Source organism: Oncorhynchus masou, chromosome 31 (assembly GCF_036934945.1).
Source record: "Oncorhynchus masou masou isolate Uvic2021 chromosome 31, UVic_Omas_1.1, whole genome shotgun sequence".
Lineage (NCBI taxonomy): Eukaryota > Metazoa > Chordata > Actinopteri > Salmoniformes > Salmonidae > Oncorhynchus > Oncorhynchus masou.
This window is the reverse complement of record NC_088242.1, coordinates 58938021-58964975: the sequence shown is the minus strand read 5'-3', so window position 1 is coordinate 58964975 and position 26955 is coordinate 58938021. Positions and strand designations below refer to the sequence as shown.

The window sequence follows — 26955 nt, the reverse complement described above, 5'->3', positions numbered from 1 at the left end:
TATTACTAGTGCTACTCTGAACACACTTGGAAATGTAGTTCTGAAAAAAAATATGTATATTTACAGATATTATTATTTTTAAAATCTTTTAGTCAAATGATTATATGGTTCCTATACAGTGTGTTATCAGTAAAATACAAGTTCCATTAAAATATATATATATTTTTACAACACTTTACTGTAAAAAACAACATGTATCACAACAAAAATGTATTTACACCACACAAATGCTAAATATTATTGCCAAAAGTTTATTTAGAAAATGCATAATCAAATCTTTACAAGATATGAGTATAAAATAGACAAAATAGAACAGAACGGGAGGACCATATTACGAGAGCTGCCTCTCTTTTTGTTGTTGTTTTAGCCCGTGTCTGGTCCTGCACAGTGTTCATAGGGCCACTGATCTGATAGGCTCTGGCTTCACAGGCTGCTGCTTGGTCGCCAAAGAGTCCACCTTGGCCTTGTCCTGTGAGCTTGGTGCATTTGGAGGGAGGAACGGCACATATCGAACCCAGGAGAAGGAGGAGAGACAAGAGCTAATTCCAAATGGAAGGTTGTACACCTCACTGCTCTCCAAAGTGTTGCTGGAGTCATCAAGGGGGATCTTGTTCCAGTCCATGATGCCCCGCTCCCGTAGGGTGCCTGTGTGGCCCAAAGCAGTAGAGTAGAATGCTTCAACTCATCCATAACAGAGACTGAGAACAGGCTATGATATTGTTGACATGAAAGAGGAGGACTAGTGCATTTGAAACGGTTGGATAGATACAGTGTTCCCCATCCTCCCTTACTGGAGACGTAATTTATTCAAATACGGGATACTCAAATGTGTGTGTAATGTTACATTTGTATGGTACTGTATGTATTAGTTATCTAGGAGGCTAACGCCAATGCTAGCTAGGTGGCTAACATTAGGGTTAGTGGTTAGGGTTAGGATAAAGTTTAGGTTAGAGGTTGAGTTAGCTAACATTCTAAGTAGTTCAGGGATGCAAACTAGTCACCTTGCGGCGTCAATCGTAATTTTGAATCCTAAATAGGTGACCTACGTGATTCGTGTTGATCTGATGACAAAAGTAACCAGAAAAACTGGCATTTGGGAAGTTTGAAGTGAGGGAGAAAGTGTGGTGGAACAAGTATTGTTAGCGGGATTGAATTATCCATTAGCTAGCCAGAGAAATGTTGAGCAAAATTAGCCAACTTAACTGAACAAATAATTGAGTTTATGGTGTGAAAATTAGCTGGCTAATAAAGTCAGACAACGTTACAACATCAGATGAGCTAACATTAGTGACCTCAGCATTTCATTATATTATTAACTGGTAACGTTATATGGCTCCTTGCCATTCCTTAAGTTATAACACTTTAGTTGCTTACTGGACCGTGGCAATCTGTGTGAAATGTTAACTAGTTAACGAACTAACTACTATATGTGAACTAATGTTTTCCCTCTACAGTATGTGGTTCATTTTCAGAATGAGAGAATTAGGTGAAAATGAGGCATTGCTTGTTAAACAGTTCTGTGTAGCTGGAGCTGGGCCTGGCTTATACTGGATGCCATTGTAGAGGTGAAAGGAACACCACACACACTCCTTTCGCAATACAGTGGATAAAAAGAGGTATGCCAGGTGTACTCTCTGCCTGAAAGAGTTCAATTATGCCAACAAAGAGTATCATGCTCTGCTGTCACATTGTAGAACAGATGTCCAAAGGCAGAAAGTGTACAATGTAATAATGTTCAGTGTAGCGCAAAGTGCTTTTGTTGTGTTGAACTTGACAGTAACACTTGTGTGAGTGAGGGGGGATTATTCAATGTTTTACTCAGTGAATGTTATTTTTGCACCCATGTAGCCTTGGGCACTTGATCTATGTCTACTCTGATTCAGAGGGGTTGGGTTAAATACAGAAGACACATTTCAGTTCAATGCATTCAGTTGTACAACTGACCCTTTCCTTTCCCTACTATAGTGGCCACTATAATAGAGCAAAAAAATGTAGGCCGTCATTGTAAATAAGAATTTGTTCTTAACTGACTTGCCTAGTTAAATGTAAGAAATTCCCAAGTGCTTTATTTAGATGTGTGTGTGGTCACAGGCATTCTATTATAAAGGCTGTCATGGTTAACTGCAATTAGTTAAAATCTGCATAAAATGCTAAAGTTGTCCGTGATGAGATTCTAGTAGTTGCAAGGTAGCTAAAAAGTAGTAAGTAGTTGCAAAGTTGCTAATTAGCTAATATTGTCCATGATGAGATTCGAACATGCAACCTTTGGGTTGCCATACATTTATTTTTGCGTTAAGTAACCATTCGCCTTGTGTAATCATACCAACGTAGCATATCATACTAAGTTGAGTTTCCCTGATGTTTCATATAGTCTATGAAACCAGGCTGGTCCTCCTGGGTGGAAGCTTACCTGGAATGGTGTTGTCAAGGAATAACCCAAAGAAGCCTCCAATAAACATGCTGGTTGTTAGAAGCACCTGCAGCAGTTGGTCCAGCTCGACCACACCTGACAAAGAGAATACAGTTCATCACACTGGGCCAAGTCACATACTAGAGGAATCTCAGATCACAGCAACATGACCTCCACTTGCCCTCTTTTGTTCTTCTGCTGAGCTTTTTCCACCCAGCTTTATTTGTAAGGAATTGTGAATTTTCTTAGTCATAGTGTTTCATGCGTTATCTGCTCTGATACCTGTTGCTATGGCATCCGGGTTCTTGAATATCCAGTTTGGAATGACAAGGCCGGAAAACATGGAAAATCCAAAGATAAACACGTTCCGGGAGGAGTTCATGTCTGCATACTGTCAAATGATAAGCAGAGAAGAGTTGACAGAGAAACACCACAAAGTCATTAGGGTTGTTTTAATTCTAATAACTTTCAAAACATTGTACCAAAAACATATTCACAGATTTCTTGCTTATTTTGAAATTAGCTATCTGAATTTTGCAACCCTACAAGCAGAGTTGGGTAGATTACTTTCTAAATGTAATCTGTTAGTTACAAGTTACTTGTCCAAAATGGTCATTTCTAACATAACTTTTGAATAACCCAACACCTGAGTAATGCAATCGGATTACTTTGAGTTACTTTTGGATTACCTTTACCGGCATTAGAAGACAAATACAATCCATCAAACTCATTTGGTGTGTCAGAATAGTGGTCTCTGACTTGTGATCAGACTCGCTCAGGTGGAACAAATTTAAACTTCCGCCTTTCTTCAATGGTGAATTGAATATCATTGAGAAAACAATGCATTTTTTTTTACAAACATCCTTTCTGAATATAAAAGTAATCTGATTATTATATTTTTGCTGGCAATTTAACTGAAAGGTTAGACATGGCAAGCAAGACATGACTGAAAAAGCCTTCATATGTAAAATGTCTCTATAGTGGCCATTGTACTATTCAACGTGTAAATAAACCTAGACAACTGCGTTTACCTGCAGATTTGAAACTCCAGCTGCAGAAATGACCCCGAACATGACCAAGAACATTCCTCCAATCACAGGTGTGGGGATGGTGGTGAAAATTGCTCCAATTTTACAGAAAAGTCCCATGATGATCATCAATACCCCACCAGCAACGATTACCATGCGACTGCCCACCTGAGAGAGAAAGAAATAACCATGTCTTTTAAGACTGTATACAGTGTATATCGCTTGTATAACTTCCATATTCCAAAAATCATTGATTTACCTATAATATGCTCAAAATTGTATTGCAGTCTAAATCTAAAAACAGCCTCTAGCCCCTCTCACCTTGGTGATGCCCAGTGCACCCACATTCTCACTATAGGAGGTGGTTCCGTTGCCCGTGCCCCAGGCCCCAGCCAGCAGACAGCCAATCCCCTCAATGCCAATGCCCCTGTTGATGGCATGCTTAGGGGGTGGAGGGGCCCCTGATAGTCTGGCACAGGCGTGGTAGTCCCCCACCGACTCTATCATGGAGGATAACACCCCAGCCAAGATCCCTACCACTCCAGCCAGGCTCACAGTTGGCAAACCCCACTGACCTGAGATTGGAATCAGAATAAGGGGTTCCAGTTAACATACCCAAATGTATTGTATTTCTATTCATATACAGTGTCTTCAGAAAGTATTCAGACCCCTTTACTTTTTCCACTTTGTTAGATTACAGCCTTATTCTAAAATTGATTTAATAGTTTTTTATCCTCATCAATCTACACACAATACCCCATAATGACAAAGCAAAAACAGGTTTTTAGAAATGTTTGCTAATTTATAAAAAAATATAAATTAAATATCACATTTACATAAGTATTCAGACCCTTTAGTCGGTGCTTTGTTGAAGCACATTTGGCAGCTATGACACCTCAAGTCTTCTTGGGTTTGACACTATAAGATTGGCACACCATTTTCTCCCATTCTTCACTGCAGATCCTCTCAAGCCATGTCAGGTTGCTGCACAGCTACTTTCAGGTCTCTCCAGAGATGCTCGATCGGGTTCAAGTCCGGGCTCTGGCTGGACCACTCAGAGGACATTCAGAGACTTGTCTCGGAGCCACTCCTGTGTTGTCTTGGCTGTGTGCTTAAGGTCATTGTCCTGTTGGAAGGTGAACCTTCACCCCAGTCTGAGGTCCTGAGCGCTCTGGAGCAGGTTTTCCTAATGGATCTCTCCGTACTTTGCTCTATTCATCTTTGCCTAGATCCTGATTAGTTCCAGTCCCTACTGCTGAAAAACATTCCCACAGCATGATGCTGCCACCACCATGCTTTACCATAGGAATGGTGCCAGACGTGACGCTTGGCATTCAGGCCAAATAGTTCAATCTTGGTTTCATCAGACCAGAGAATCTCCAAGCGGGCTGTCATGTGCCTTTTACTGAGGAGTGGCTTCCGTCTGGCCACTCCACAATAAAGGCCTGATTTTTGGAGAACCTTCCAGAAGGACAACCATCTCCACAGGGAACTCTAAAGCTCTGTCAGAGTGACCATCGGGTTCTTGTTCACCTCCCTGACCAAGGCCCTTCTCCTCCGATTGCTCAGTTTGGCTGGGCTTTGGCTGGTGTTCCCAAATATCTTCCATTTAAGAGTGATGGAGGCCACTGTGTTCTTGGGGACCTTCAATGCTACAGACATTTTTTGGTACCCTTCCCCAGATCTGTGCCTCAACACAATCCTGTCTATGAACTCTACAGACAATTGCTTCGACCACATGGCTTGGTTTTTGCTCTGACATGCACCGTCAACTGTGGGACCTCATATAGATAGGAGTGTGCCTTTCCAAATCAATTTACCACAGGTGGACTCCAATCAAGTTGTAGAAACATCTCAAGGATGATCAATGTTAACAGGATGCACCTGAGCTCAATTTCGAGTCTCATGTAAATAAGGTATTTCTGTTTTTTATTTTAACTATTTTATTATGGGGTATTGTGTGTAGATTGCTGAGGATTTTTTTAAATCCATTTTAGAATAAGTCTAACATAACAAAATATGGAAAAGTCAAGGGATCTGAATAATTTCGGTAGGCTTGTTCCATAATCGATAAACCATACATATTAGTTACCCATACAGCACTAACTACTGAAGGTTCGGTGAGGATTGTGATAAGCCCTGAGTTTTTTCTGACCATGTGACCGTACCAGGAAAAACTTGAAAATCAGGTTTTGGAGTTATTGCTTATGATCCCACTGAGCAGCTGTGCTCCGTACCTGGATATGGGAATCTGAACCAGGGGGCCTGGCTTATGACATCCCCCTTCAGGTCTGTGCGAGCCAGGTAGCCGTACTGCTCCGGGTCGGAGGGCAGGACATTAGAGATGGTGAAGATGTAACAGATCAGCCATGACAGTGTGATGCCAAGGAGCACCTGAGGAAGAAGTCACACACAGTACTGTACATGCAAATATTACACCAGTCATTATCAGGACCAGGAGTGTTTCCAGACCACAGGAACTGACCAGGGAAAACTTTGGGCTATATAAGGTCCATAAGTGAACAATGAACAACTTTGAGTCTTTGGCCTCAATTCAATCTTTAGCGTAGTGGATAGTTTTGCGTTGTTGGAGGTGTAACTGCAGTATGAGCTGACAAATCAGTGAGTGGCTGCTAGTGTGACACCAACCACTCCCTTCCTTATTATCCCTACCGCGTTAGAAGTTCAAAATGGTGAAAGAGAGAGTAGGCTCTATTGATTATCGAAATTATGACAGGCTAATGCATGTTTTCATGTTAATTTGGATGGGGGGGATTTATAGCCTATCAGTCTAATTGCGGTGTAGACAATAGAGCATCACGCATTTGAGTGGTTGAACTTGTAGCGCAGCTTCATGAACTTCTTACATGGCTGCATGGGATTTGTCGACTATAAAGTCGGGTGTAGTTTTTCATCCAATAGCAATGTCACGCAGGGAGCCACTTGTGGATTGACAGCTCTAACACATTTCCACACCCGACACCTCCAAAACAACCGCTGTGCGGCTAGTGCGGATCTGATAGAATCTAGTCCTTTATTTTCCAATGGACGTACAGGGAGAAGCTGGAAGATGTAGATCCTGGAGGTGTGGAGTTTCTTGGTCTTGTTGTATGTGGGGAATGGTACAGGGATGTGTCGGAGGTACTGGGAGAACAGGATGATCAGAGCAGTTGTCCTGTAGGAAAGAGAAAATCTCTGTTCACAAAGCAGAATGAGCCATCCAGTGGTGCATTTAGAATGGGTAAGATTTTTTCTAGTATCCACTCAAAATCCGCTCTCAATCCACTCTTTAGGTATTGTTTTCATTACTCCACTGCTGATACAGTCCCAACATGTCAAGTGTCACATCATCATGATGATGTGGAAAGTGACACTTTGCTTCTTGAAAGTCCATTATCTTGAAAACTTGACTGCTTACATGCAACAGTAGACTAATGAAAAAAAAAAAACATTTTTTCGAGTGGATTTTTCTTTAACTGGTTCTGACAGCTCATGAGGTCTCCTAAATACCTGTCATCTAGGCGGGCCTCTTATGACTAAATAGGCTTCATGCATAGCTTTTTACCCATAAGAGTAAGAGTAAAATGTCTCTCTTCTCAGCACTTATGACAAATCTTCTACTCTGAGACGCTTTGTGGATATGGGCCCTGTTCAACAGTTGATAACTACAGGCTTGTGGGGAGTTTACACACATAGTGGAGATGCCCCAGTGGTTCCCTGCGCTCATTCCAGCCGAGTCATACAGGGACAGGCCAATCAGAGTGATGGTGGGTGCGATGGTAAGGGGGCCAATAAAACGCATGAAGAAACCGATGAGGCCAGAGAAACCCACCAGCACCTGGAACAAAGAGCCCACCATGATGGAGCCCTGCAGCTGTAGAGGAATACAAACGCACCACATGAGCAACCACATCAATAAACACAAGTAATAGTATTTAATCCTATTTCATGTGAAACACATTAATGTGTATACAATATGTAAACTCAGCAAAAAAAGAAACGTCCTCTCACTGTCAACTGCGTTTATTTTCAGCAAACTGAACATGTGTAAATATTTATATGAACATGAGATTCAACAACTGAGACATAAACTGAACAAGTTCCACAGACATGTGACTAACAGAAATTGAATAATGTGTCCATGAACAAAGGGGGGATCAAAATCAAAAGTAAGTCAGTATCTGGTGTGGCCACCAGCTGCATTAAGTACTGCAGTGCATCTCCTCCTCACCAGATTTGCCAGTTCTAGTTGTGAGATGTTACCCCACTCTTTCAACAAGGCACCTGCAAGTTCCCGGACATTTCTGGGGGGAATGGCCCTCCAATCCAACAGGTCCCAGACGTGCTCAATGGGATTGAGATCCGGGCTCTTCTCTGGCCATGTTCTAACTGTGACCTTAATTGCCTACCGTCTGTAAGCTGTTAACGACCGTTCCAGAGGTGCATGTTCATTCATTGTTTATGGTTCATTGAACAAGCATGAGAAACAATGTTTAAACCCTTTACAATGAAGATCTGTAAAGTTATTTGGATTTTTACTAATTATCTTTGAAAGACAGGGTCCTGAAAAAGGGACGTTTCTTTTTTTGCTGAGTTTAGATACTGGTGTATCAAGGGTTATCAAAAAATGATCAAACTTGCTCTCTTTACATTTACATTATTGTCATTTAGGAGACATTTAATATTTGTCAATCCCATTACTAAAAGGCAGCAGGTAACCGAAAAGTTGCTGGATCGAATCCCCAAGCTGACAAGGCAAAAATCTGTGATTCTGAACAAGGCAGTTAACCTACTGTTCCCTGGTAGGCCGTCATTGTAAATAAGAATTTTTCTTGACTGACTTGACTAGTTAAAAACAAATCACCTCTCGCATGCGGCTCTGCCACACATCTATGTACTCAGGAGAGGTGGTGTTGACCAGGGAAGCGTTCTGGGTCCAGGCAGGGCATGTCCACTCTGGCATTGACAGCATAGCCATGGAGGGAGCTAGAAAGGCAAAGGTACCCCCCTGAACAATGGGCAGTCTGAAGGATAGAGAGAGATGGGAGATAGAGGGGAGAGTAAGACATATACCTGAAATCACAAATTGCAGAGATTAGATGTTCTGGCTAGAATCTTTAGACTGTTACATAAGGAATTCTTCCCCTTTGTAGTATAATCAGAAACCGACTTGTCTTGTGAAGTAGTAAATGGAGGTTATGGTTGGTCAGGTTGGACCAGAGATGAAACAGCAACACTGGCTCTTTTGCCATCTTCATGTTCTATACAGATCTGGGACTAGGTTGATGGTTGGCTTTTCTGAATAATGATTCATCAAGCATTTGCCTGCATGATTATGGATTCAGGTGACCTGTGCTCTGTGTAAGGTCTCTCAGCTTTTGCTCCATATACCTTACTATCACTTTGGGTCATCAGAATTGCTCCTATTGTCACGGGATACTTGGAGTGGTGGATTGGAATCAGGCGCAGAGAGCAGGGTTCAGTATATCGTGAATTTATTCTCCGGCACACAAACGGTCACGCCAACACACAGGGCGCATAGAATAGACCAGCCCAAACACAGGACAAAACAGTCCGGAGAATAACCACATGAAAACCACAATCCAACAGAGTAACAAAAGCAATCCCGCACAAAACAAGGGCGGACCAACCTACTATATATAGGGAAGCTAATAAACTAAAATACACACAGGTGAAACTAATAAGACAAAACCAACAGACAAACGAAAAAGGGATCGGTAGCGGCTAGTAGGACGGTGACGACGACTGCCGAGCACCGCCCGAACAGGCAGGGGAGCAAACTTTGGCGGAAGTCGTGACACCTATCCATAAAATAAGTGAGGGAAGGAGAGAGCTTTTGCAACATTTATGTCCAAAATAAACTTAAATACTGTACATACCCTTCAAATTAGTGGATTCAGCTATTTCAGCCACACCCGTTGCTGACAAGTGTATACAATCAAGCACACAGCCATACAATATCCATGGACAAACACTGGCAGCAGAAAGGCCTTACTGAAGAGCTCTGTGACTTTCAACATAGCACTGTCTCAGGATGTCACCTTTTAATCAAGTTAGTTCATCAAATTTCTGCCCTGCTAAACTGTAAGTGCTGTTATTTTGAAGTGGAAACATCTAGGAGCAACAACGGCTCAGCCGGGAAGTGGTAGGCCACACAAGCTCAAAGAATGGGACCACCGAGCGTGGAAGTGTGTAAAAATGTTATGTCTTCAGTTGCAACACTCACTAATGAGTTCCAAACTGCCTCTGGAAGCAACATCAGCACAATTACTTTTCATCAGGAGCTTCATGAAATGGGTTTCCATGGCCAAGCACACAATTTTTTGACCTTTATTTTACTAGGCAAGTCAGTTAAGAACAAATTCTTATTTTCAATGCCAGCCTAGGAACAGTGGGTTAACTGCCTGTTCAGGGGCAGAACGACAGATTTTGTACCTTGTCAGCTTGGGGGTTTGAACTTGCAACCTTTCGGTTACTAGTCCAATGCTCTAACCACTAGGCTACACTGCCGCCCCGACAAGCTGAAGGATTACCATGCGCAATGCCAAGCATCAGCTGGAGTGGTGTGACGCTCGCCGCCATTGGTCTCTGGAGCAGTGGGAATGCGTTCTCTGGAGTGATGAATCGCGCTTCAGCATCTGACAGTCCAACGGACGAATCTGGGTTTGGCGGATACCAAGAGAACGCTACCTGCCTCAATGCATAGTGATAACAGTAAAGTTTGTTGGAGGAAGAATAATGTTCTGGGGCTGTTTTTGTTCCAACTTCTAGTGGAACGCCTTCCCAGAAGAGTGGAGTCTATTATAGCAGCAAAGGTGGGACTAACTCCATATTTATGCCCATGGTTTTTGTAATGAGATGTTCGACGAGCAGGTTTGCACATACTTTTGGTTATGTAGTGTACAATACATTCAGAAAGTATTCAGACGCCTTCCCTTTTTCCACATTTTGTCATGTTATAGCCTCATTCTAAAACAGATTCAATAAAACATGTTCATCAATCTACACACAATACCCCATAATGACAGGCTTTCAGAAATATTTGCAAATAAAAAACAGAAATACCTTATTTACATAAGTATTCAGACCCTTTGCTATGAGAGTCAAAATTGAGCTCAGGTGCATCCTGTTTCCTTTGATCATCCTTGAGATGTTACTACAACTTGAATGGAGTCCACCTGTGGTAAATTCAACTGATTTGGAAAAGCACACTCCTGTCTACATAACAGATTGACAGTGCTTGTCAGAGCAAAAACCAAGGCATGAGGTTGAAGGAATTGTCCGTAGTGATCCGAGAAAGGATTGTGTAGAGGCACAGATCTGGGAACAAAAAATGTCTGCAGCATTACATTTCCCCAAGAACACAGTGGCCTTTATAATTCTTAAAGAAGAAGTTTGGAACCACCAGGACACTTCCTAGAGCTGGTCGCATGGCCAAACTGAGCAATCGGGGGAGAAGGGCCTTGGTCAGGAACCCGACGATCACTGACAGAGCTCAAGAGTTCCTCTGTTGAGATGGGAGAACCTTCCAGAAGGACAACCATCTCTAGCCAGACGGGAGCCACTCCTCAGTAAAAGGCACGACACCCTGCTTGGAGTTTGCCAACAGGCACCTAAAGGACTCTCAGACTATGAGAAACAAGATTCTGTGGTCTGATGAAACCAAGATTGAACTCTTTGGCCTGAATGCCAAGCATTACATATGGAAGAAAACTTGCACCATCTCTACGGTGAAGTATGGTGGTGGCAGCATCACACTTTGGGAATGTTATTCAGCGGCAGGTACTGGGAGACTAGTCAGGATTGAGGGAAAGATAAAGAGATCCTTGATGAAAACTTGCTCCAGAGTGCTCAGGATCTCAGACTGGGGCGAAGGTTCACCCTCCAACAGGACAACGACCAGAAGCACACTGCCAAGACAACGCGGGAGTGATTTCGGGATAAGTCTCTGAAAGTCCTTGAGTGGCCCAGCCAGAGCCCAAACTTGACTATCGAATATTTCTGTAGAGAACTGAAAATAGCTGTGCAGAGACTCATCCACATCCAACCTGACAGAGCTTGAGAGGATCTGCAGAGAAGAATGGGAGAAACTCTTCAAAATACAGGTGTGCCAAGCTTGTAGCATCATACCCAAGAAGACTCAAGGCTATAATCGCTGTCAAAGGTGCTTCAACAAAGTACTGAGTAAAGGGTCTGAATACTTATGTAAATTTGATATTAGTTCTCTTTTCTATACATTTGCAAAACTTTCTAAAAACCTGTTTTTGTCTTGTCATTACGGTGTATTGTGTGTAGATTGATGAGAGGAAAAAATCAATTTTAGGCTGTAATACTTTCCAAATGCACTGTATGTGGGTCGATCTTGAATTGTGGTGGCATTTGCATCCTCCGTCTTTTGCAACCATGAAACACACTGGAGTGGCTGCTCGTGGGGTTATTGAACATGAAGCCACACCCGTCTCACTCGCATTATAAATTCAGAATGAGAAAGTGTAGGTTATAGAGAATTATTGTGACACAAAAATAGAAAATCATTCAATTAAATAATGAGGAATTATATTAGCCTAATCGAGGTGTAAATAAGGCTAACCTACATTTCACATTCCATCGTTTTAACACAGTTCTACCTCCGACACTGCCAAAACATCTGCTATGCCGGTATCGGCAAGCGCAGATCTGATATAACCTAAATTTGATGAAATATGTTCAGATTTGTTAAATATTTTCAACATTAGTGTACTGGTATATTGCGATCATCTTTGAATTCTGGGACTTTGTTTTGTCAATCTATTTGTGTCAATAATTTAAATCTCAGTTCCAAAATACTTCAATAATATCTCACAGCTGTAATGTGCTGACTGCTCAACCGACAGGATTTCCGGTTTCTAATTTTCCAAATCTGGAGTCAATCTGATTTGTGCTTCATGAGAATAATTTGTAAGTATTTTTAGCATTAGCATGCAAGTTACAGCGCGGACATATTTCAAGCAGCAACTTATGTTATGGAGTGAATCTGATGTAATGGTTCATGGAGGAGAAAATAATTGCAGATGATTTTGAGCATTAGCATTACATACAGATGTAGGGATCTTAATTTAAACCAGTTTGCTACAACAAGAAAATAATAGTGTGATCAAATTAAGTGATCAAATCCTACATCTGTAAGTCTTTGGGGAGTGGAGTTACAAAGGGTTTAAATGGACACGTAAAATCAGATTTGCTTATTTATCAATAACTCAACCAATCCCTTAGTTTTGCTCGGACTAAATCAATAATCTTTGCTTGAGTTATTTGACCATGTCAGCTTTGTGGTGAACCCCTAAAAAGATGATAGAATGTTTGTTCCACTTTGACATTGGAGTACTTTGTGTAGATCGTTGAATTGTTGGGTTTACAATTGAATCCATGTTAATCCCAGTTTCCTTCTTTTCACTTCAACATTTAGGTTTTAGTATTGTGGAGTAACTACAATGTCGTTGAGCCATTCTCAGTTTTCTCCTATCACAGCCAGTTAACTCTGTAATTGATTTAAAATCACCATTGGCTTCATGCTGAAATCCCTGAGCAGTTTCCATCCTCTCCATCAACTGAGTTAGGAAGGACGGCTGTATCTTTGTAGTGACTAGGTGTACTGATACAGCATCCAAATTGTAATTAGTAACTTCATCATGTTCAAAGGGATATTCAACGTCTGTTTTTTTATTACATTTTTACTCATCTACCAAAAGGTGACCTCCTTTGCAAGGCACATAGATGGGGGTAGTCATTCAAAAATCATGTTAAACACCATTATTGCACACAGAGTTAATCCATGCAATTTACGGTATTATCTGACCTGTCGAGCAAATCTTTACTCCCAAAGTTGTTTAGGTTTGCCGTAAAAAAGAGGTTGAATATTTATTCAAGGCTGTAACAACAAAATATGGAAAAAGTATAGGGGTGTGAATACTTTCTGAAGGCACTGTATACTTCAACACTCCTCCTGCATATGACCAAGCAAATCTCTTCCCATGCCAATTCAGGCTCGATGACCTGGAATTGTATGAGTGGGGGAGCTGAGCTCCATTACCAGTTCTTCCGTTAGAGATTCAGCTCTTGATGGCTTTAATTTCACATAGACCCAGTGCCCAGTCGAGAATATGCTATGGTGTGAGGCTAATGCAGCACACTGACCTGAAAAACTGGCTCTGAATATCAACAGAGGCTTAGAAAGAAACGTGAGAGCTCATACTGTACAACCTAGTTAATCAGATGTTTCAGCAAAATCAATCTTTATAATAAACGATAGTCTACTGCTGGATCTCCTGGAAAGCATGACAACCAAATCAGATATTGTGTTTTGCCTTAAGTAAAATTCCAGGAAATTGCCATGGATTTTTATTGTACTTTGTTTTGATTCCCACATGACAATGCAACAAAGAGACGCCTCGACCCTTTGATGTCTGACAATTCATGACTAGTAGATTCCTTTATACAGTGTCATGGTTGGATGACTCCACCTTGATATTGCCCAGGATATCTTATCAAGGTCAATCTTTATTGACCAAATAAACAATAGACTCCCTTGTACCTTCTTCTCCCTGCTTTTGGCCCCATTTATGTTCACAGACACTCGGTTGCTGTTGAATAATTTGTTCAAAGCCATGTCCAACCCACCACAGCTTCACTCACCTGATTCCGAAGGTGACCTGCAGCAGGGTGCACACGCCTGACACAAAGAAGATGGTGCTGATGAGGTGACCCTGGGTCAGGCCATCATGCTGCAGACACAGACCCTGAGACAGGATCAGAGGGATGGCAATTATCCCCCCAAACGCTGTCAGTAAATGCTGAAGAGAGGGGGACATGGATGTAAGAGAGGAAGAAGAGATGCACTCATGAGGGTTACCTCCACTGATACTGAGGCCAAGATGAGCAGATGAAATCACAGGTACAGGAACAGTACTTGCCATCAGCCTCAACAAAACTCACACAGTTGAAACTCTTAAGATCTTATTCTTGAGGCCCTCATGTGACTTTGTGATTTTATTTTTCATTTGCAGGCAAATTCTTCCTCAAAAACTAGGTTAGTTTGACTGTTCATCCAATTGGCTGATCAAATCAATGGAATCCCAAGGAGGCCCAACCTCAACGAGTGAGAAGGGAACCCTGTGGCCTCCAATAAAACAGAGTAGGGATTGGATTTACCTGGATGCCCAGGATTATGCATAGGTACCAGGCTGGGACGTCTGTGACACAGTAGGCCAGCTTGTTCTTGTCATCCTCCTCAGAGAGGTCGGAGCCCTCTCCATCATTCTCCAGCTCACAGAAATGCCCATGAATCTACAGGACAGATAGCAAGGTCTCATTCATTAGGACAATGGAAAACATTTCATTCTGCAACGGAATAGGAAAATGTGCATCTCTTATTGGCTAATCCAGGTAGTACCTCACTGTTTCCGTGCATTTTCTTCTGTTTAATCCCAAATGTGCTGACTCACCGGCATAACATTACCCATACTACAGGAATAATACAGGCATAATATCACCTATCACCTCTGTATTTCGTCGTCCTAACGTAGTCTACACTGCTTTCTGCCCAGCAGCTAGCTAACGTCCACTAGCACAGCAGCTAGCTAACGTCCACTAGCACTGTAGAAACTATTACACTCAACGACTCGATTAGTGTAGTGTTAGCTAGCTACATAGTTGTCTTTGCTGTCTTCGTATCCAAGGTAATTGTGTAGTTTAGAGTGTGTAGACTTAGAGTGATTATCTTAATTTACCGAGGTTAGCTAGCCAGCTATTTGTCGTCCTTAATGTAGGAGTCACTGCTAGCTAGCTAGCCAACAGCTAGCCAACGTCTTCCGAATTGAACTTCAACAACCCGGTCAACATTCCGCCTCGCTCCACAGGTAGTATCACATTTTCATTTCACTTCATTACAGTACAACGGTTTGATTTGTTTGATCGTAGCTAGCTAGCTACATAGCCGTCTTTGTATCTAAGACAATTGTGTAGTCTGGAGCGATTTTCTAGGTTAGCTAGCCAGCTATTGTCGTTCTTTTAACGTAACGTTACGTAATCAACACTGCTAGCTAGCCAGCTAGCCCCGAATAGCAGCACTGTAGAAACTATTACACTCGACGGAACGACTTGATTAGTGTAGTGTCAACAATGTAGCCACTGCCAGCTAGCCTACTCCAGCAGTACTGTATCATTTCAATCATTTTAGTCAATAAGATTCTTGCTACGTAAGCTTAACGTTCTGAACATTCGATAAGTGTAGTCCACTTGTCATTCCAATCTCCTTTGCATTAGCGTAGCCTCTTCTGTAGCCTGTCAACTATGTGTCTATCTATCCCTGTTCTCTCCTCTCTGCACAGACCATACAAACGCTCCACACCGCGTGGCCGCGGCCACCCTAATCTGGTGGTCCCAGCGCGCACGACCCACGTGGAGTTCCAGGTCTCCGGTAGCCTCTGGAACTGCCGATCTGCGGCCAACAAGGCAGAGTTCATCTCAGCCTATGCCTCCCTCCAGTCCCTCGACTTCTTGGCACTGACGGAAACATGGATCACCACAGACAACACTGCTACTCCTACTGCTCTCTCTTCGTCCGCCCACGTGTTCTCGCACACCCCGAGAGCTTCTGGTCAGCGGGGTGGTGGCACCGGGATCCTCATCTCTCCCAAGTGGTCATTCTCTCTTTCTCCCCTTACCCATCTGTCTATCGCCTCCTTTGAATTCCATGCTGTCACAGTTACCAGCCCTTTCAAGCTTAACATCTTTATCATTTATCGCCCTCCAGGTTCCCTCGGAGAGTTCATCAATGAGCTTGATGCCTTGATAAGCTCCTTTCCTGAGGACGGCTCACCTCTCACAGTCCTGGGCGACTTTAACCTCCCCACGTCTACCTTTGACTCATTCCTCTCTGCCTCCTTCTTTCCACTCCTCTCCTCTTTTGACCTCACCCTCTCACCTTCCCCCCTACTCACAAGGCAGGCAATACGCTCGACCTCATCTTTACTAGATGCTGTTCTTCCACTAACCTCATTGCAACTCCCCTCCAAGTCTCCGACCACTACCTTGTATCCTTTTCCCTCTCGCTCTCATCCAACGCTTCCCACACTGCCCCTACTCGGATGGTATCGCGCCGTCCCAACCTTCGCTCTCTCTCCCCCGCTACTCTCTCCTCTTCCATCCTATCATCTCTTCCCTCTGCTCATACCTTCTCCAACCTATCTCCTGATTCTGCCTCCTCAACTCTCCTCTCTTCCCTTTCTGCATCCTTTGACTCTCTATGTCCCCTATCCTCCAGGCCGGCTTAGTCCTCCCCTCCCGCTCCGTGGCTCAACGACTCATTGCGAGCTCACAGAACAGTGCTCCGGGCAGCCGAGCGGAAATGGAGGAAAACTCGCCTCCCTGCGGACCTGGCATCCTTTCACTCCCTCCTCTCTACATTTTCCTCCTCTGTCTCTGCTGCTAAAGCCACTTTCTTCCACTCTAAATTCCAAGCATCTGCCTCTAACCCTAGGAAGCTCTTTGCCACCTTCTCCTCCCTTCTGAATCCTCCTCCCCCTCCCCCCCCTCCTCCCTCTCTGCAGATGACTTCGTCAACCATTTTGAAAAGAAGGTCGACGACATCCGATCCTCGTTTGCTAAGTCAAACGACACCGCTGGTTCTGCTCACACTGCCCTACCCTGTGCTCTGACCTCTTTCTCCCCTCTCTCTCCAGATGAAATCTCGCTTCTTGTGACGGCCGGCCGCCCAACAACCTGCCCGCTTGACCCTATCCCCTCCTCTCTTCTCCAGACCATTTCCGGAGACCTTCTCCCTTACCTCACCTCGCTCATCAACTCATCCCTGACCGCTGGCTACGTCCCTTCCGTCTTCAAGAGAGCGAGAGTTGCACCCCTTCTGAAAAAACCTACACTCGATCCCTCCGATGTCAACAACTACAGACCAGTATCCCTTCTTTCTTTTCTCTCCAAAACTCTTGAACGTGCCGTCCTTGGCCAGCTCTCCCGCTATCTCTCTCAGAATGACCTTCTTGATCCAAATCAGTCAGGTTTCAAGACTAGTCATTCAACTGAGACTGCTCTTCTCTGTATCACGGAGGCGCTCCGCACTGCTAAAGCTAACTCTCTCTCCTCTGCTCTCATCCTTCTAGACCTATCGGCTGCCTTCGACACTGTGAACCATCAGATCCTCCTCTCCACCCTCTCCGAGTTGGGCATCTCCGGTGCGGCCCACGCTTGGATTGCGTCCTACCTGACAGGTCGCTCCTACCAGGTGGCGTGGCGAGAATCTGTCTCCTCGCCACGCGCTCTCACCACTGGTGTCCCCCAGGGCTCTGTTCTAGGCCCTCTCCTATTCTCGCTATACACCAAGTCACTTGGCTCTGTCATAACCTCACATGGTCTCTCCTATCATTGCTATGCAGACGACACACAATTAATCTTCTCCTTTCCCCCTTCTGATGACCAGGTGGCGAATCGCATCTCTGCATGTCTGGCAGGCATATCAGTGTGGATGACGGATCACCACCTCAAGCTGAACCTCGGCAAGACGGAGCTGCTCTTCCTCCCGGGGAAGGACTGCCCGTTCCATGATCTCGCCATCACGGTTGACAACTCCATTGTTTCCTCCTCCCAGAGCGCTAAGAACCTTGGCGTGATCCTGGACAACACCCTGTCGTTCTCAACTAACATCAAGGCGGTGGCCCGTTCCTGTAGGTTCATGCTCTACAACATCCGCAGAGTACGCCCCTGCCTCACACAGGAAGCGGCGCAGGTCCTAATCCAGGCACTTGTCATCTCCCGTCTGGATTACTGCAACTCGCTGTTGGCTGGGCTCCCTGCCTGTGCCATTAAACCCCTACAACTCATCCAGAACGCCGTCTGGTGTTCAACCTTCCCAAGTTCTCTCACGTCACCCCGCTCCTCCGCTCTCTCCACTGGCTTCCAGTTGAAGCTCGCATCCGCTACAAGACCATGGTGCTTGCCTACGGAGCTGTGAGGGGAACGGCACCGCAGTACCTCCAGGCTCTGATCAGGCCCTACACCCAAACAAGGGCACTGCGTTCATCCACCTCTGGCCTGCTCGCCTCCCTACCACTGAGGAAGTACAGTTCCCGCTCAGCCCAGTCAAAACTGTTCGCTGCTCTGGCCCCCCAATGGTGGAACAAACTCCCTCACGACGCCAGGACAGCGGAGTCAATCACCACCTTCCGGAGACACCTGAAACCCCACCTCTTCAAGGAATACCTAGGATAGGATAAAGCAATCCTTCTCACCCCCCTTAAATGATTTAGATGCACTATTGTAAAGTGGCTGTTCCACTGATGTCAGAAGGTGAATTCACCAATTTGTAAGTCGCTCTGGATAAGAGCGTCTGCTAAATGACTTAAATGTAACAAAAGCGTAGTATCACTCATAACTAGGGTTACAAACTAAAACTGTTTTTGCCACGGCCTGGCTTTCATGTGATTTAAACGTGAGCTTGTGCGAGGTGTCGGACTCGACGACAGTTGCTATCCATTGGAGCACTGCAATTGGTTGCCCACAATTCTGAGGTGGGGCATAGCGAAAGGTCAATTAGCAGGTCATCTATGGTAATTTTGGTTATTCATACTTAAATTCAAGAGAAAATTGCCTAATTAAAGAAAATAAACATCTAATCAACAATGGCAAATGCCTGATTTGTTGCACTTGCCACAAGTTTGGCAGCAAAACATTTATAACAAAGACTTGACTTAAAAGAAATAAGTGTGTAAAAAAGAATATAAAGGATATCATGCTGAAACCCTCATATTAAACACCAATGGTATTCACTAAGTTGATGGTTTATATTTTGGATAGTGTTTTCCAGCTTTGTATTTCTATTCTTACATTTTGTATCATCTTATTTGATTGTTTTATATATTTTACATGTGACAAGGCCACACAGAGGACGAGAGATAATTACAGACACCTGTGATAATCTGAAGTACCCAAAAGGGCCACTAGATGTCTTGCGATAAATGAAATATAATCCTTGAAAGTTACCAAAATGCTGGTAGTTTACCGTAATTTACCCTCCGTTTGCAACCTTACCCATAACACAGGCATAATATCACCCATAACAACACCCATAATATCACCCATAACACATGCATAATATTACCCATAACGCATGGCATAATATAACTCATAACACAGGCGTAATATCACCCATAATATAGCATACAACCCAAAGGGGTTTTCAATGATTTACTGAAAGTGTGTTTGTTTACAGTCAACATTAAGACATTCTGGAATCCCATGTCACGTAAAGTAGTTGTAGTTACGAATCCCTTTTTGGCCCGGCAGTCTAGGGGGGGATGGTAACGAGACCCGTAACATAACTCATGCAAATTATAATAGTGACAAAGTGAAAATGCGAACAAAAAACCACAGACAACTTAATTACCGTCAAACACTCAGGGTTTATTTGAAAACACACGGTAAAGGGGGTGCAGGAAAAAGGGCTGAGCTGGACCCAAGGAAAGAAACAAATATCCAAAAACACCCCTAAACTAGACTAGCATACTACTATACAGCTAACGAACTAACCAAAAATACAGTGGGTGGTCCACCCAGTTCTACCTAGTGTTCTTAGACAAAGTAGTCCTACGGGTAGTGTATGCCCATGGGCAACTTGTCTTGGTTCCCCCTTTTCCCACCATCAAACACCATAACACAAACAATACCTCACAGGAGGGGACGAAGTGATCTGGAGGTGCTAAAACAAACAAGAGAACTACCGAGAGACTGTATGAGAGACTGTATGAGAGACTGTATGAGAGACTGTATGAGAGACTGTATGAGAGATGTAATGACAGAGGTAATGACAGAGGTAATGAGCTCCAGAGGAAACAACTGAATGGGTTTTTAAACCAAGGGAAAGGAGATGTGATTGGGTAATGGAAACAGGAGGAGGTGTGTCTTCTGATTAGCGACTGATTGTGGAATAATGATTGCCACCTGTGAGGAGGGGAGAAGGAGAGAAAAAAAAGAAATACACACACACACACACACACACACACACACACACACACACACACACACAGAATGCCTGTATCCGTAACAGTTGTGCACCAACACTAGCCTATCAGTGTTAGCTGAATAGATTGCCTCAGAGATGCATGTAGCCTGTTGGCATGCGTTAGCAGTAACCGTTTATTTTAAGGTATTAGCAAATAATTGGCCAATAAGACATGACTTCTAATAACACAACACTTTTCACAGTCAATGATTTGCACCAGAGAGCCGTACAGTATGTTAGTTACGCATGACGGACTGGAATGTTGAGGCTCAGGTGATCATCAAGGCTGTACCATAAGTAAACAACACTTCTCAGTCTACTAAGAATGAGCACCTTCATTCTGCTTTACCAGACCCATCCTAGAGTCCAAATTCTTTAATCTCAAAATATACATGTGACTGTTGGGTTGAAATAGCATGCACGAAAACAAGCCCCATTCAAAGGTGCTCAAGTCACTCAGTTCTTATGAATTCACTCTGACTTCTGGGAAATGATGACTATTCTAGACACTTTTTACAACGGTAGGCCTACGCAATCTGGAGAGCATCACCTGTGTTATGCTATGTGGGTTGGTAAGAGGAAGAGAAGGAGGAAGAGATATTACCAAGGCTGAAAATCACAGGGAATTTGTTTCTTGAGTTTACACATTAATCTATGTCAAAACCTATACACAGGGTCAGGGAGTAATGGATCACATGTAATCCATTACATGTAAGGGATTACAAAAAAAATGTTAACTGTATTCTGTTATGTTACCAGCAAAAATGTTGTACTCAGATTACAGATACTTTTGAAAAAGTAGAAGATTACTTTTAAATTCAGAAAGGAGGTTTGCGAAAAACAATCTTTGACACTTTTCCCCCCAATTACATTCAAATCAGCATTGAAAAAAGGCGCAGGTTTAAGTTTGTTCAAACTGAGCGAGTCTGACCAGAAGTCAGAGAACACTATGATGACACACCAAATGGGTTTGATGGATCGCAGGAGAAGAGCATGAATAGGCTTTTGTAGACTACAGTCCAATCTATGTCTTCCAATGGTGCGACTGCTGTCGGCATCCAAAGATTATCCAACTTGAATAAACGCTTGGAGGTAAGGATGACAGCAGTGGTGTAGTCTACGGTGATACGTATGTCATGTATTATTGTTATCTACAAAGCACATTGATGTGAATCACAATGCTTCTCTCTCATTTAGCTATTTTTGCCTTACGGATTGTGGTTGTTGTGGATGGCTGTTCACAAATCTAAATGTGCATTTTAACCCAATAATGGTTGAATTCTAGAAGTTTAAGGAGCCTATCAATCATTGTTTTTGAAACCAGTGGACAGCCAGCGAAAAATGCGCTCTTGCAACAGCTGCATAGTGAGGATCCCAGCCTACTGAATAAAAGTGAGGCTTTTATTGCTCAGTCCTAATGGACACATGTTCAAACTCACATACTTTCTATAGACTTAAAGGGACCATCTGTAGTTGCTACATCCATTTTTGGACTTATATATATAAGTCATATATATATATATATATCCATTGATTCTTGATGACTATAACTTATAAATGCCTCATGAGCTTAGTTCAACTGTCACATTCCATGAGAACCCAAAATATAAGCTTGTTTTTCTCCAATGTTTGTAAACATTGTAAATGTAAACAAACACTGTATAGCTTCATAGCATAGCTAAAACAATCATGTTGATATCATGGATGGTCAGTCCTTGCGTCCATAGCTCTGTCTATTAATCTGAGAGTTGTTACATTTCTCCAGGCCCATCCCTCAGCTTTTTACCAAAACAGAGACGGGGCAAGCATTTTGTTATTGTTTCATCTGTGGATTTGCCCTTTAAACAGCTGCATATTATCAATATATCAAAGTGTCACCAACAAAAAGGTAAACAAATGCAGCATATGGCATTCATTTTTCACATGTAAATAGCACTTTTCATCAGCTCTCAAAGCATGCCATTCCATGAGGACAGCATTTTTTATACAACTCAAATCAATAAGCGGAATCAGTAAAATAAGTGGAATCATGACAATAAAATAGTAAACAACAGTGTAGGGCAGGCAAATAAGTCCTTAGTTTTGGGGTCATGCTCAGGTTAAACAATTTGGCTAATCTATACTTCCATATTTCCAAGTCCTATTCTTGAAGATCAAGGGGTATAACATTTATTGGAATGACTGGAATTCTGATAGACTTTCGTTTTTAATGTGAAGATATAATTTAATTGTATTATTATATGTAGTTGAATGTCATGGGTTGGAAGAAGCCTACTTAACCAACCAATAAAGTAAAATGTAACATCCATATATGGCCAGCTATGTAAACTCTAACATTGGTGTATCCTGCAATAGATGTTGTTCAATTGGTAACATACATTTTTGTCTTCTTCTAATGCCTCTAGAGGGGAAAGTAATCTAAAAGTAACGGAATGTAATCAGATTACATTACCGAGTTTGGGTAATCCAAAAGTTAAATGACTGGTTACAATTTTGGACAGGTAACTAGTAACTGTTACAGATTCCATTTAGAAAGTAACCTGCCCAATCCTGCCTATTCATGTAATAGGTTGCACTTGCAAACCTATGTAGCCCAAAATGTAATATTTGTGTAGATAAACATCTCTAAAAGTTCCAGGTTTAAAGCCAGTACATGTAACATGTCCTGCCTATACAGTGTGTGTGTCCATAGGTCCAATAACAACATAACCTCTACTCATAGCCACAGCAGAAAATGTCAACATAATCCGCCAGAAGTGGAATAAATGTGTACATACTCACAGCAAATGTGTCGTTTTCGAGACCATTGCTTTCCTTCTCTAGAGACATGGCTCCAGTCTGGACTCTGGACTTGTGAGTTATGAGTGAAAAGTCTCAACAAGAAGTGTACTACCTCGACCTCTCTTTCTCTGCCTCTCACAATGGTTATCTATTGGAAACAATAACACAATAAGAGACCGTAACACTCTACTGTAGTACCCATTTGTACAGTATAATGTATTGTAGAACGGCCCCAATGTATCTCCAAAAGATAGGTATGCCTGCTCAATGCGTTACATTTCCATCCAAGCGTTAAGAAATGTCTCCTTTGTAAATAAACCTGTCCACTCAACTGACCGTGTGTTTGCCTCTAATAGTGTCTCTGTTGGCTCTCTCCTTTCACTTCAGTGATAATCACTTGATAGATAATTATTTATCTGGCCAGGTATATAATATAGAACTGGCCACCCTTAATAGCCCCTCCCCCATCCTCATTTATTCAGAGCGCTGTCAATCTTGCTCAGATTGGAGAGAAAAGAGAGTGTGTTTGTTCTCAAAGTTCAGCGGGTGGTTTAGGACCATGCAGACGCCTTGGAGCGGGCCTGAAGGTAGAGCTATGGAGAGAGCAGATGCAGTGAGGGAACACTGAACAGCGGGACTTCTCTCTCAGTTGAGTTGATAAAAGCAGTGCAGTAATGGAAGATGGCTAAGTAACTGCTGTTTGACTTGACAGGAAACTAAACTATAGCTTTTGTAGGATAGCACAAAGCTCTTCAAGTGTTGGTGCAGTGTTCCTAGACCCTGAGATGTGTTTAATCCCTGAACTAGTGTGTAGCAGCTAATTTCTGTATGGCATGTGTTTGTCATAGAATGTTATGTACAGGTAAGTGCACTTGAGTAAATGAGGGATACAAAGTATATTGAAAGCAGCAGAATTTAGCTTTTTCCTGGAATCTAGAGCCATAATGTCCAAAATATGTCTATTTTTCTGTGTATCTAAGCATACCTAAATCCACCATTCTGCACTAACTGTCATTTTTATTCAGACAATTTGGAACAGCACAAATAAGTAATCATAACATTTAAAACTATAACTCCCAGCTCCATGGGCATTGGAGCGGTGGTGCTGGGGGATGGAACCGCCAGACTCCTGTCTGGACGTCCGCGGGTGGCCAGCAGGTTATCCAGCCGAATGGAAAGGTCCACCAGCTGGTTGAAGGTGAGGGTGGTGTCCCTGCAGGCCAACTCCCGACGGACATACTCATGCAAACTGCAGCGATAGTGGTCGATCAGGGCCCTGTCATTCCATTCCGCACCGGCGGCCAGGGTCCGAAAGTCCATGGCGAACTCCTGGGTGCTTCTCGTCCTCTGCCTCAGATGACAGAGACGTTCACCAGTCATTCGAAATGGTCCCCACATGGCGTTGGCACACTCCAGGGCTTTCCCCGAGAGGCATGAGACGAGAGTGGAAACCTTCTTACGGCCCGAAGGTGGACGGTTGCCAGGTAAAGGTCCAGCTGTAACAGGAAACCCTGGCAGCGTGCAGCCGTCCCATCGTATTCCCTGGGAAGTGCGAGATGAATCCCACTGGAACTAGGTGTGGAGGGGGTGAGTAGTGGAGACCCCGGTGGTGCTGGCGAGGGCGTTGGACGGACTCTCTGTCTCTCCCAGTGGTCCATCGTCTGGACGACGCTGTCCATGGTGGCACCGAGGCGGTTGTCGTGTCTTTGGCTATGCCGGATTAAGTTATATGACATGCTATTCTATAAAATAATTTCTCCGTAATTAATATTACCTGATTGAGCTAATCATGTAAATGTAATTAACTAGAGAGTCGGGCACCACAAAATAATATTTATAGAGCTGTTATCTTCCGAATAAACTCTTGAACACCTAGTAATATTTTACATCAATAGCCGTCAATATTAATCGCCATCTTAATTCAGTCTCATCTGAAATTTGTCAATTATTGGTTATCTGCACGAACCCTGGCTCGCAAGTTCAATCAGCAATACAGAATTGGGTTTAATTATTTATTTACTAAATACCTAACTAATCACACAGAATTACACATACACATATTTAACTCATAACTTGATTACAAATTACGTCATAAAGGAAAACGTCCCTAGCGGGTGGAACAGATACGACAGCTGGTTACACAAAAGAAAAGAGGCTGGGTTTGAGTGAAAGAGCGGGAAGACTGAGGAACAAAGGGAGAAGCTGTGCTACCACCCATTTGTAAAAGGAAAATGCAATAAATATTTACTCTGAGCTGCGCTTCGGTAGGTTGGTGTTAGATGGAAGGCCGTGTTGCCCAACCGAGTCCTTTGTCCCTTGAAGAATGTCTCTGCTGGTAAATGGAATACGTTGTAGTAACGTCATTGTGTGGTAGAGAGGATACTCTGTCTGTTCCTTCCTAATGCTCGTTTGCAGCGGCTGTTGCTAACTCAACGGCTAGGAGGTATCACTTCTGTAGTGAATAAGAGTTCAAAGTTCATACCATTCGCAACTAAAGCTCATGCTGATGTTGGCTTCGTTCTGTAGTTATTATCTGAACCATTCTGACATCGGACCGTCGTCCTCACCTCCTCGGAACTGGAGGTTATATTGTTGTCAAGGGCTTATATAGGAAGGGAGAGGAGGGCGTGTTTGAAAAGTTTTATAGCCTATGTCCCTTCACAGGGGCCACTGATTGAGCTCTATCTTGTGAAAATCCAAATCTCACATTTTAGAAGCTAAAATCACATTTCATCCCATCCCGAATAATTTCATATTCAAACTTTTAAATTAAACAACAATTCCATGTGAATCCGATAACCCTGATGTGTAGACTTTCCACTGTAGAGTTTATGTCATCTTATCATTGATGAGAATGTCTCAGATGACTACCGAACTGACATCATATTCATTAAGTACCACCGCATATGTTCAATTGGTCGGATTACCAGAATATAGTTAATTTCCCCCCACCTTCTGATGTTCCCAGAATCTCTATGTTTAACAAGGGTTTTGCAAATGTAACATCAGTAGGGTAGAGAGAGCAAAAAGGGGGGAAGAGGTATTTATGACTGTCATAAACCTACACCCAGGCCAACGTCATGACACAGTGAATAAGGCAATCATTTGCACAGAACGCAACTGCGTCACAAAACATATACCCAATGAACCAGTGAGGCAGCACAAAGTACAACACAAGTACAAAGTACAGGCTGCCCCAAAGCACGGGTAATAAAATAAGCCAGCCGGAAGCGTGCCAACCTCAACAATAAACAATTACACACATAGACATGGGGGGAACAGAGGGTTAAATACATAACATGTAATGAGGGAATGAATACCAGGTGTGTGGCGAAACAAGACAAAACAAATGGAAAATGAAAGGTGGATCAGCGATGGCTAGAAGACCGGTGACGTCGACAGACGAACGCCGCCCGAACAAGGAGAGGGACCGACAGTGGAATGAATGTTTTCATACTCACATCAAATGCGTAGTTCTTGAGACCATCGCTTTCCTTCTCTGGCACCATGCTCCAGTCTGGACTCAGCTAGGATGTTGAGTCCTCTGGGTTATGAGTGAATAGTATCAACAAGGGAGCAAAGAAGAGCGAGCATACAGAAGACGGAGAGAAAGTGAGAGAGAATGTGTGTGTGTGGGGAGAGACTGCCTCATTAACTGATGTTGTCAC

General features: G+C 43.1%; 1 protein-coding gene across 6 annotated transcripts; it reads right to left on the bottom strand.

The window, feature by feature from the left end:
* Positions 1-235: 235 nt before the first annotated feature.
* Positions 236-26955, bottom strand: slc23a4 (solute carrier family 23 member 4). Of its 6 annotated transcripts, none has more exons than XM_064951529.1 (13): positions 26749-26955; positions 23288-23435; positions 14647-14781; positions 14131-14288; positions 8303-8462; positions 7131-7312; positions 6493-6613; positions 5676-5832; positions 3760-4013; positions 3442-3606; positions 2693-2801; positions 2411-2506; positions 236-645 (listed from the first exon to the last, which is right to left on the bottom strand). In XM_064951529.1, the coding sequence occupies exons 2-13, from the start codon at positions 23333-23335 to the stop codon at positions 392-394; spliced, it is 1839 nt and encodes a 612-aa protein (XP_064807601.1). In that variant the 5' UTR covers positions 23336-23435; positions 26749-26955; the 3' UTR covers positions 236-391. The 6 variants fall into 6 exon arrangements, with proteins under 6 accessions (XP_064807601.1, XP_064807600.1, XP_064807602.1 ...); XM_064951528.1 differs by lacking the exon at positions 26749-26955 and adding an exon at positions 25536-26473; XM_064951530.1 differs by lacking the exon at positions 26749-26955 and adding an exon at positions 23624-25517.

What these genes read in the sequence shown, in the direction of transcription:
- slc23a4 (XM_064951529.1), bottom strand. Translation starts at nt 23,335, where the DNA reads ATGTCTCTAGAGAAGGAAAGCAATGGTCTCGAAAACGACACATTTGCT. An exon ending in GTTCAGATTCCCATATCCAG is followed by an intron (nt 4,014 to 5,675) that starts GTACGGAGCACA and finishes TTCCAATCTCAG; the next exon opens with GTCAGTGGGGTTTGCCAACT. An exon ending in CTGGAGTTTCAAATCTGCAG is followed by an intron (nt 2,802 to 3,441) that starts GTAAACGCAGTT and finishes ATCATTTGACAG; the next exon opens with TATGCAGACATGAACTCCTC.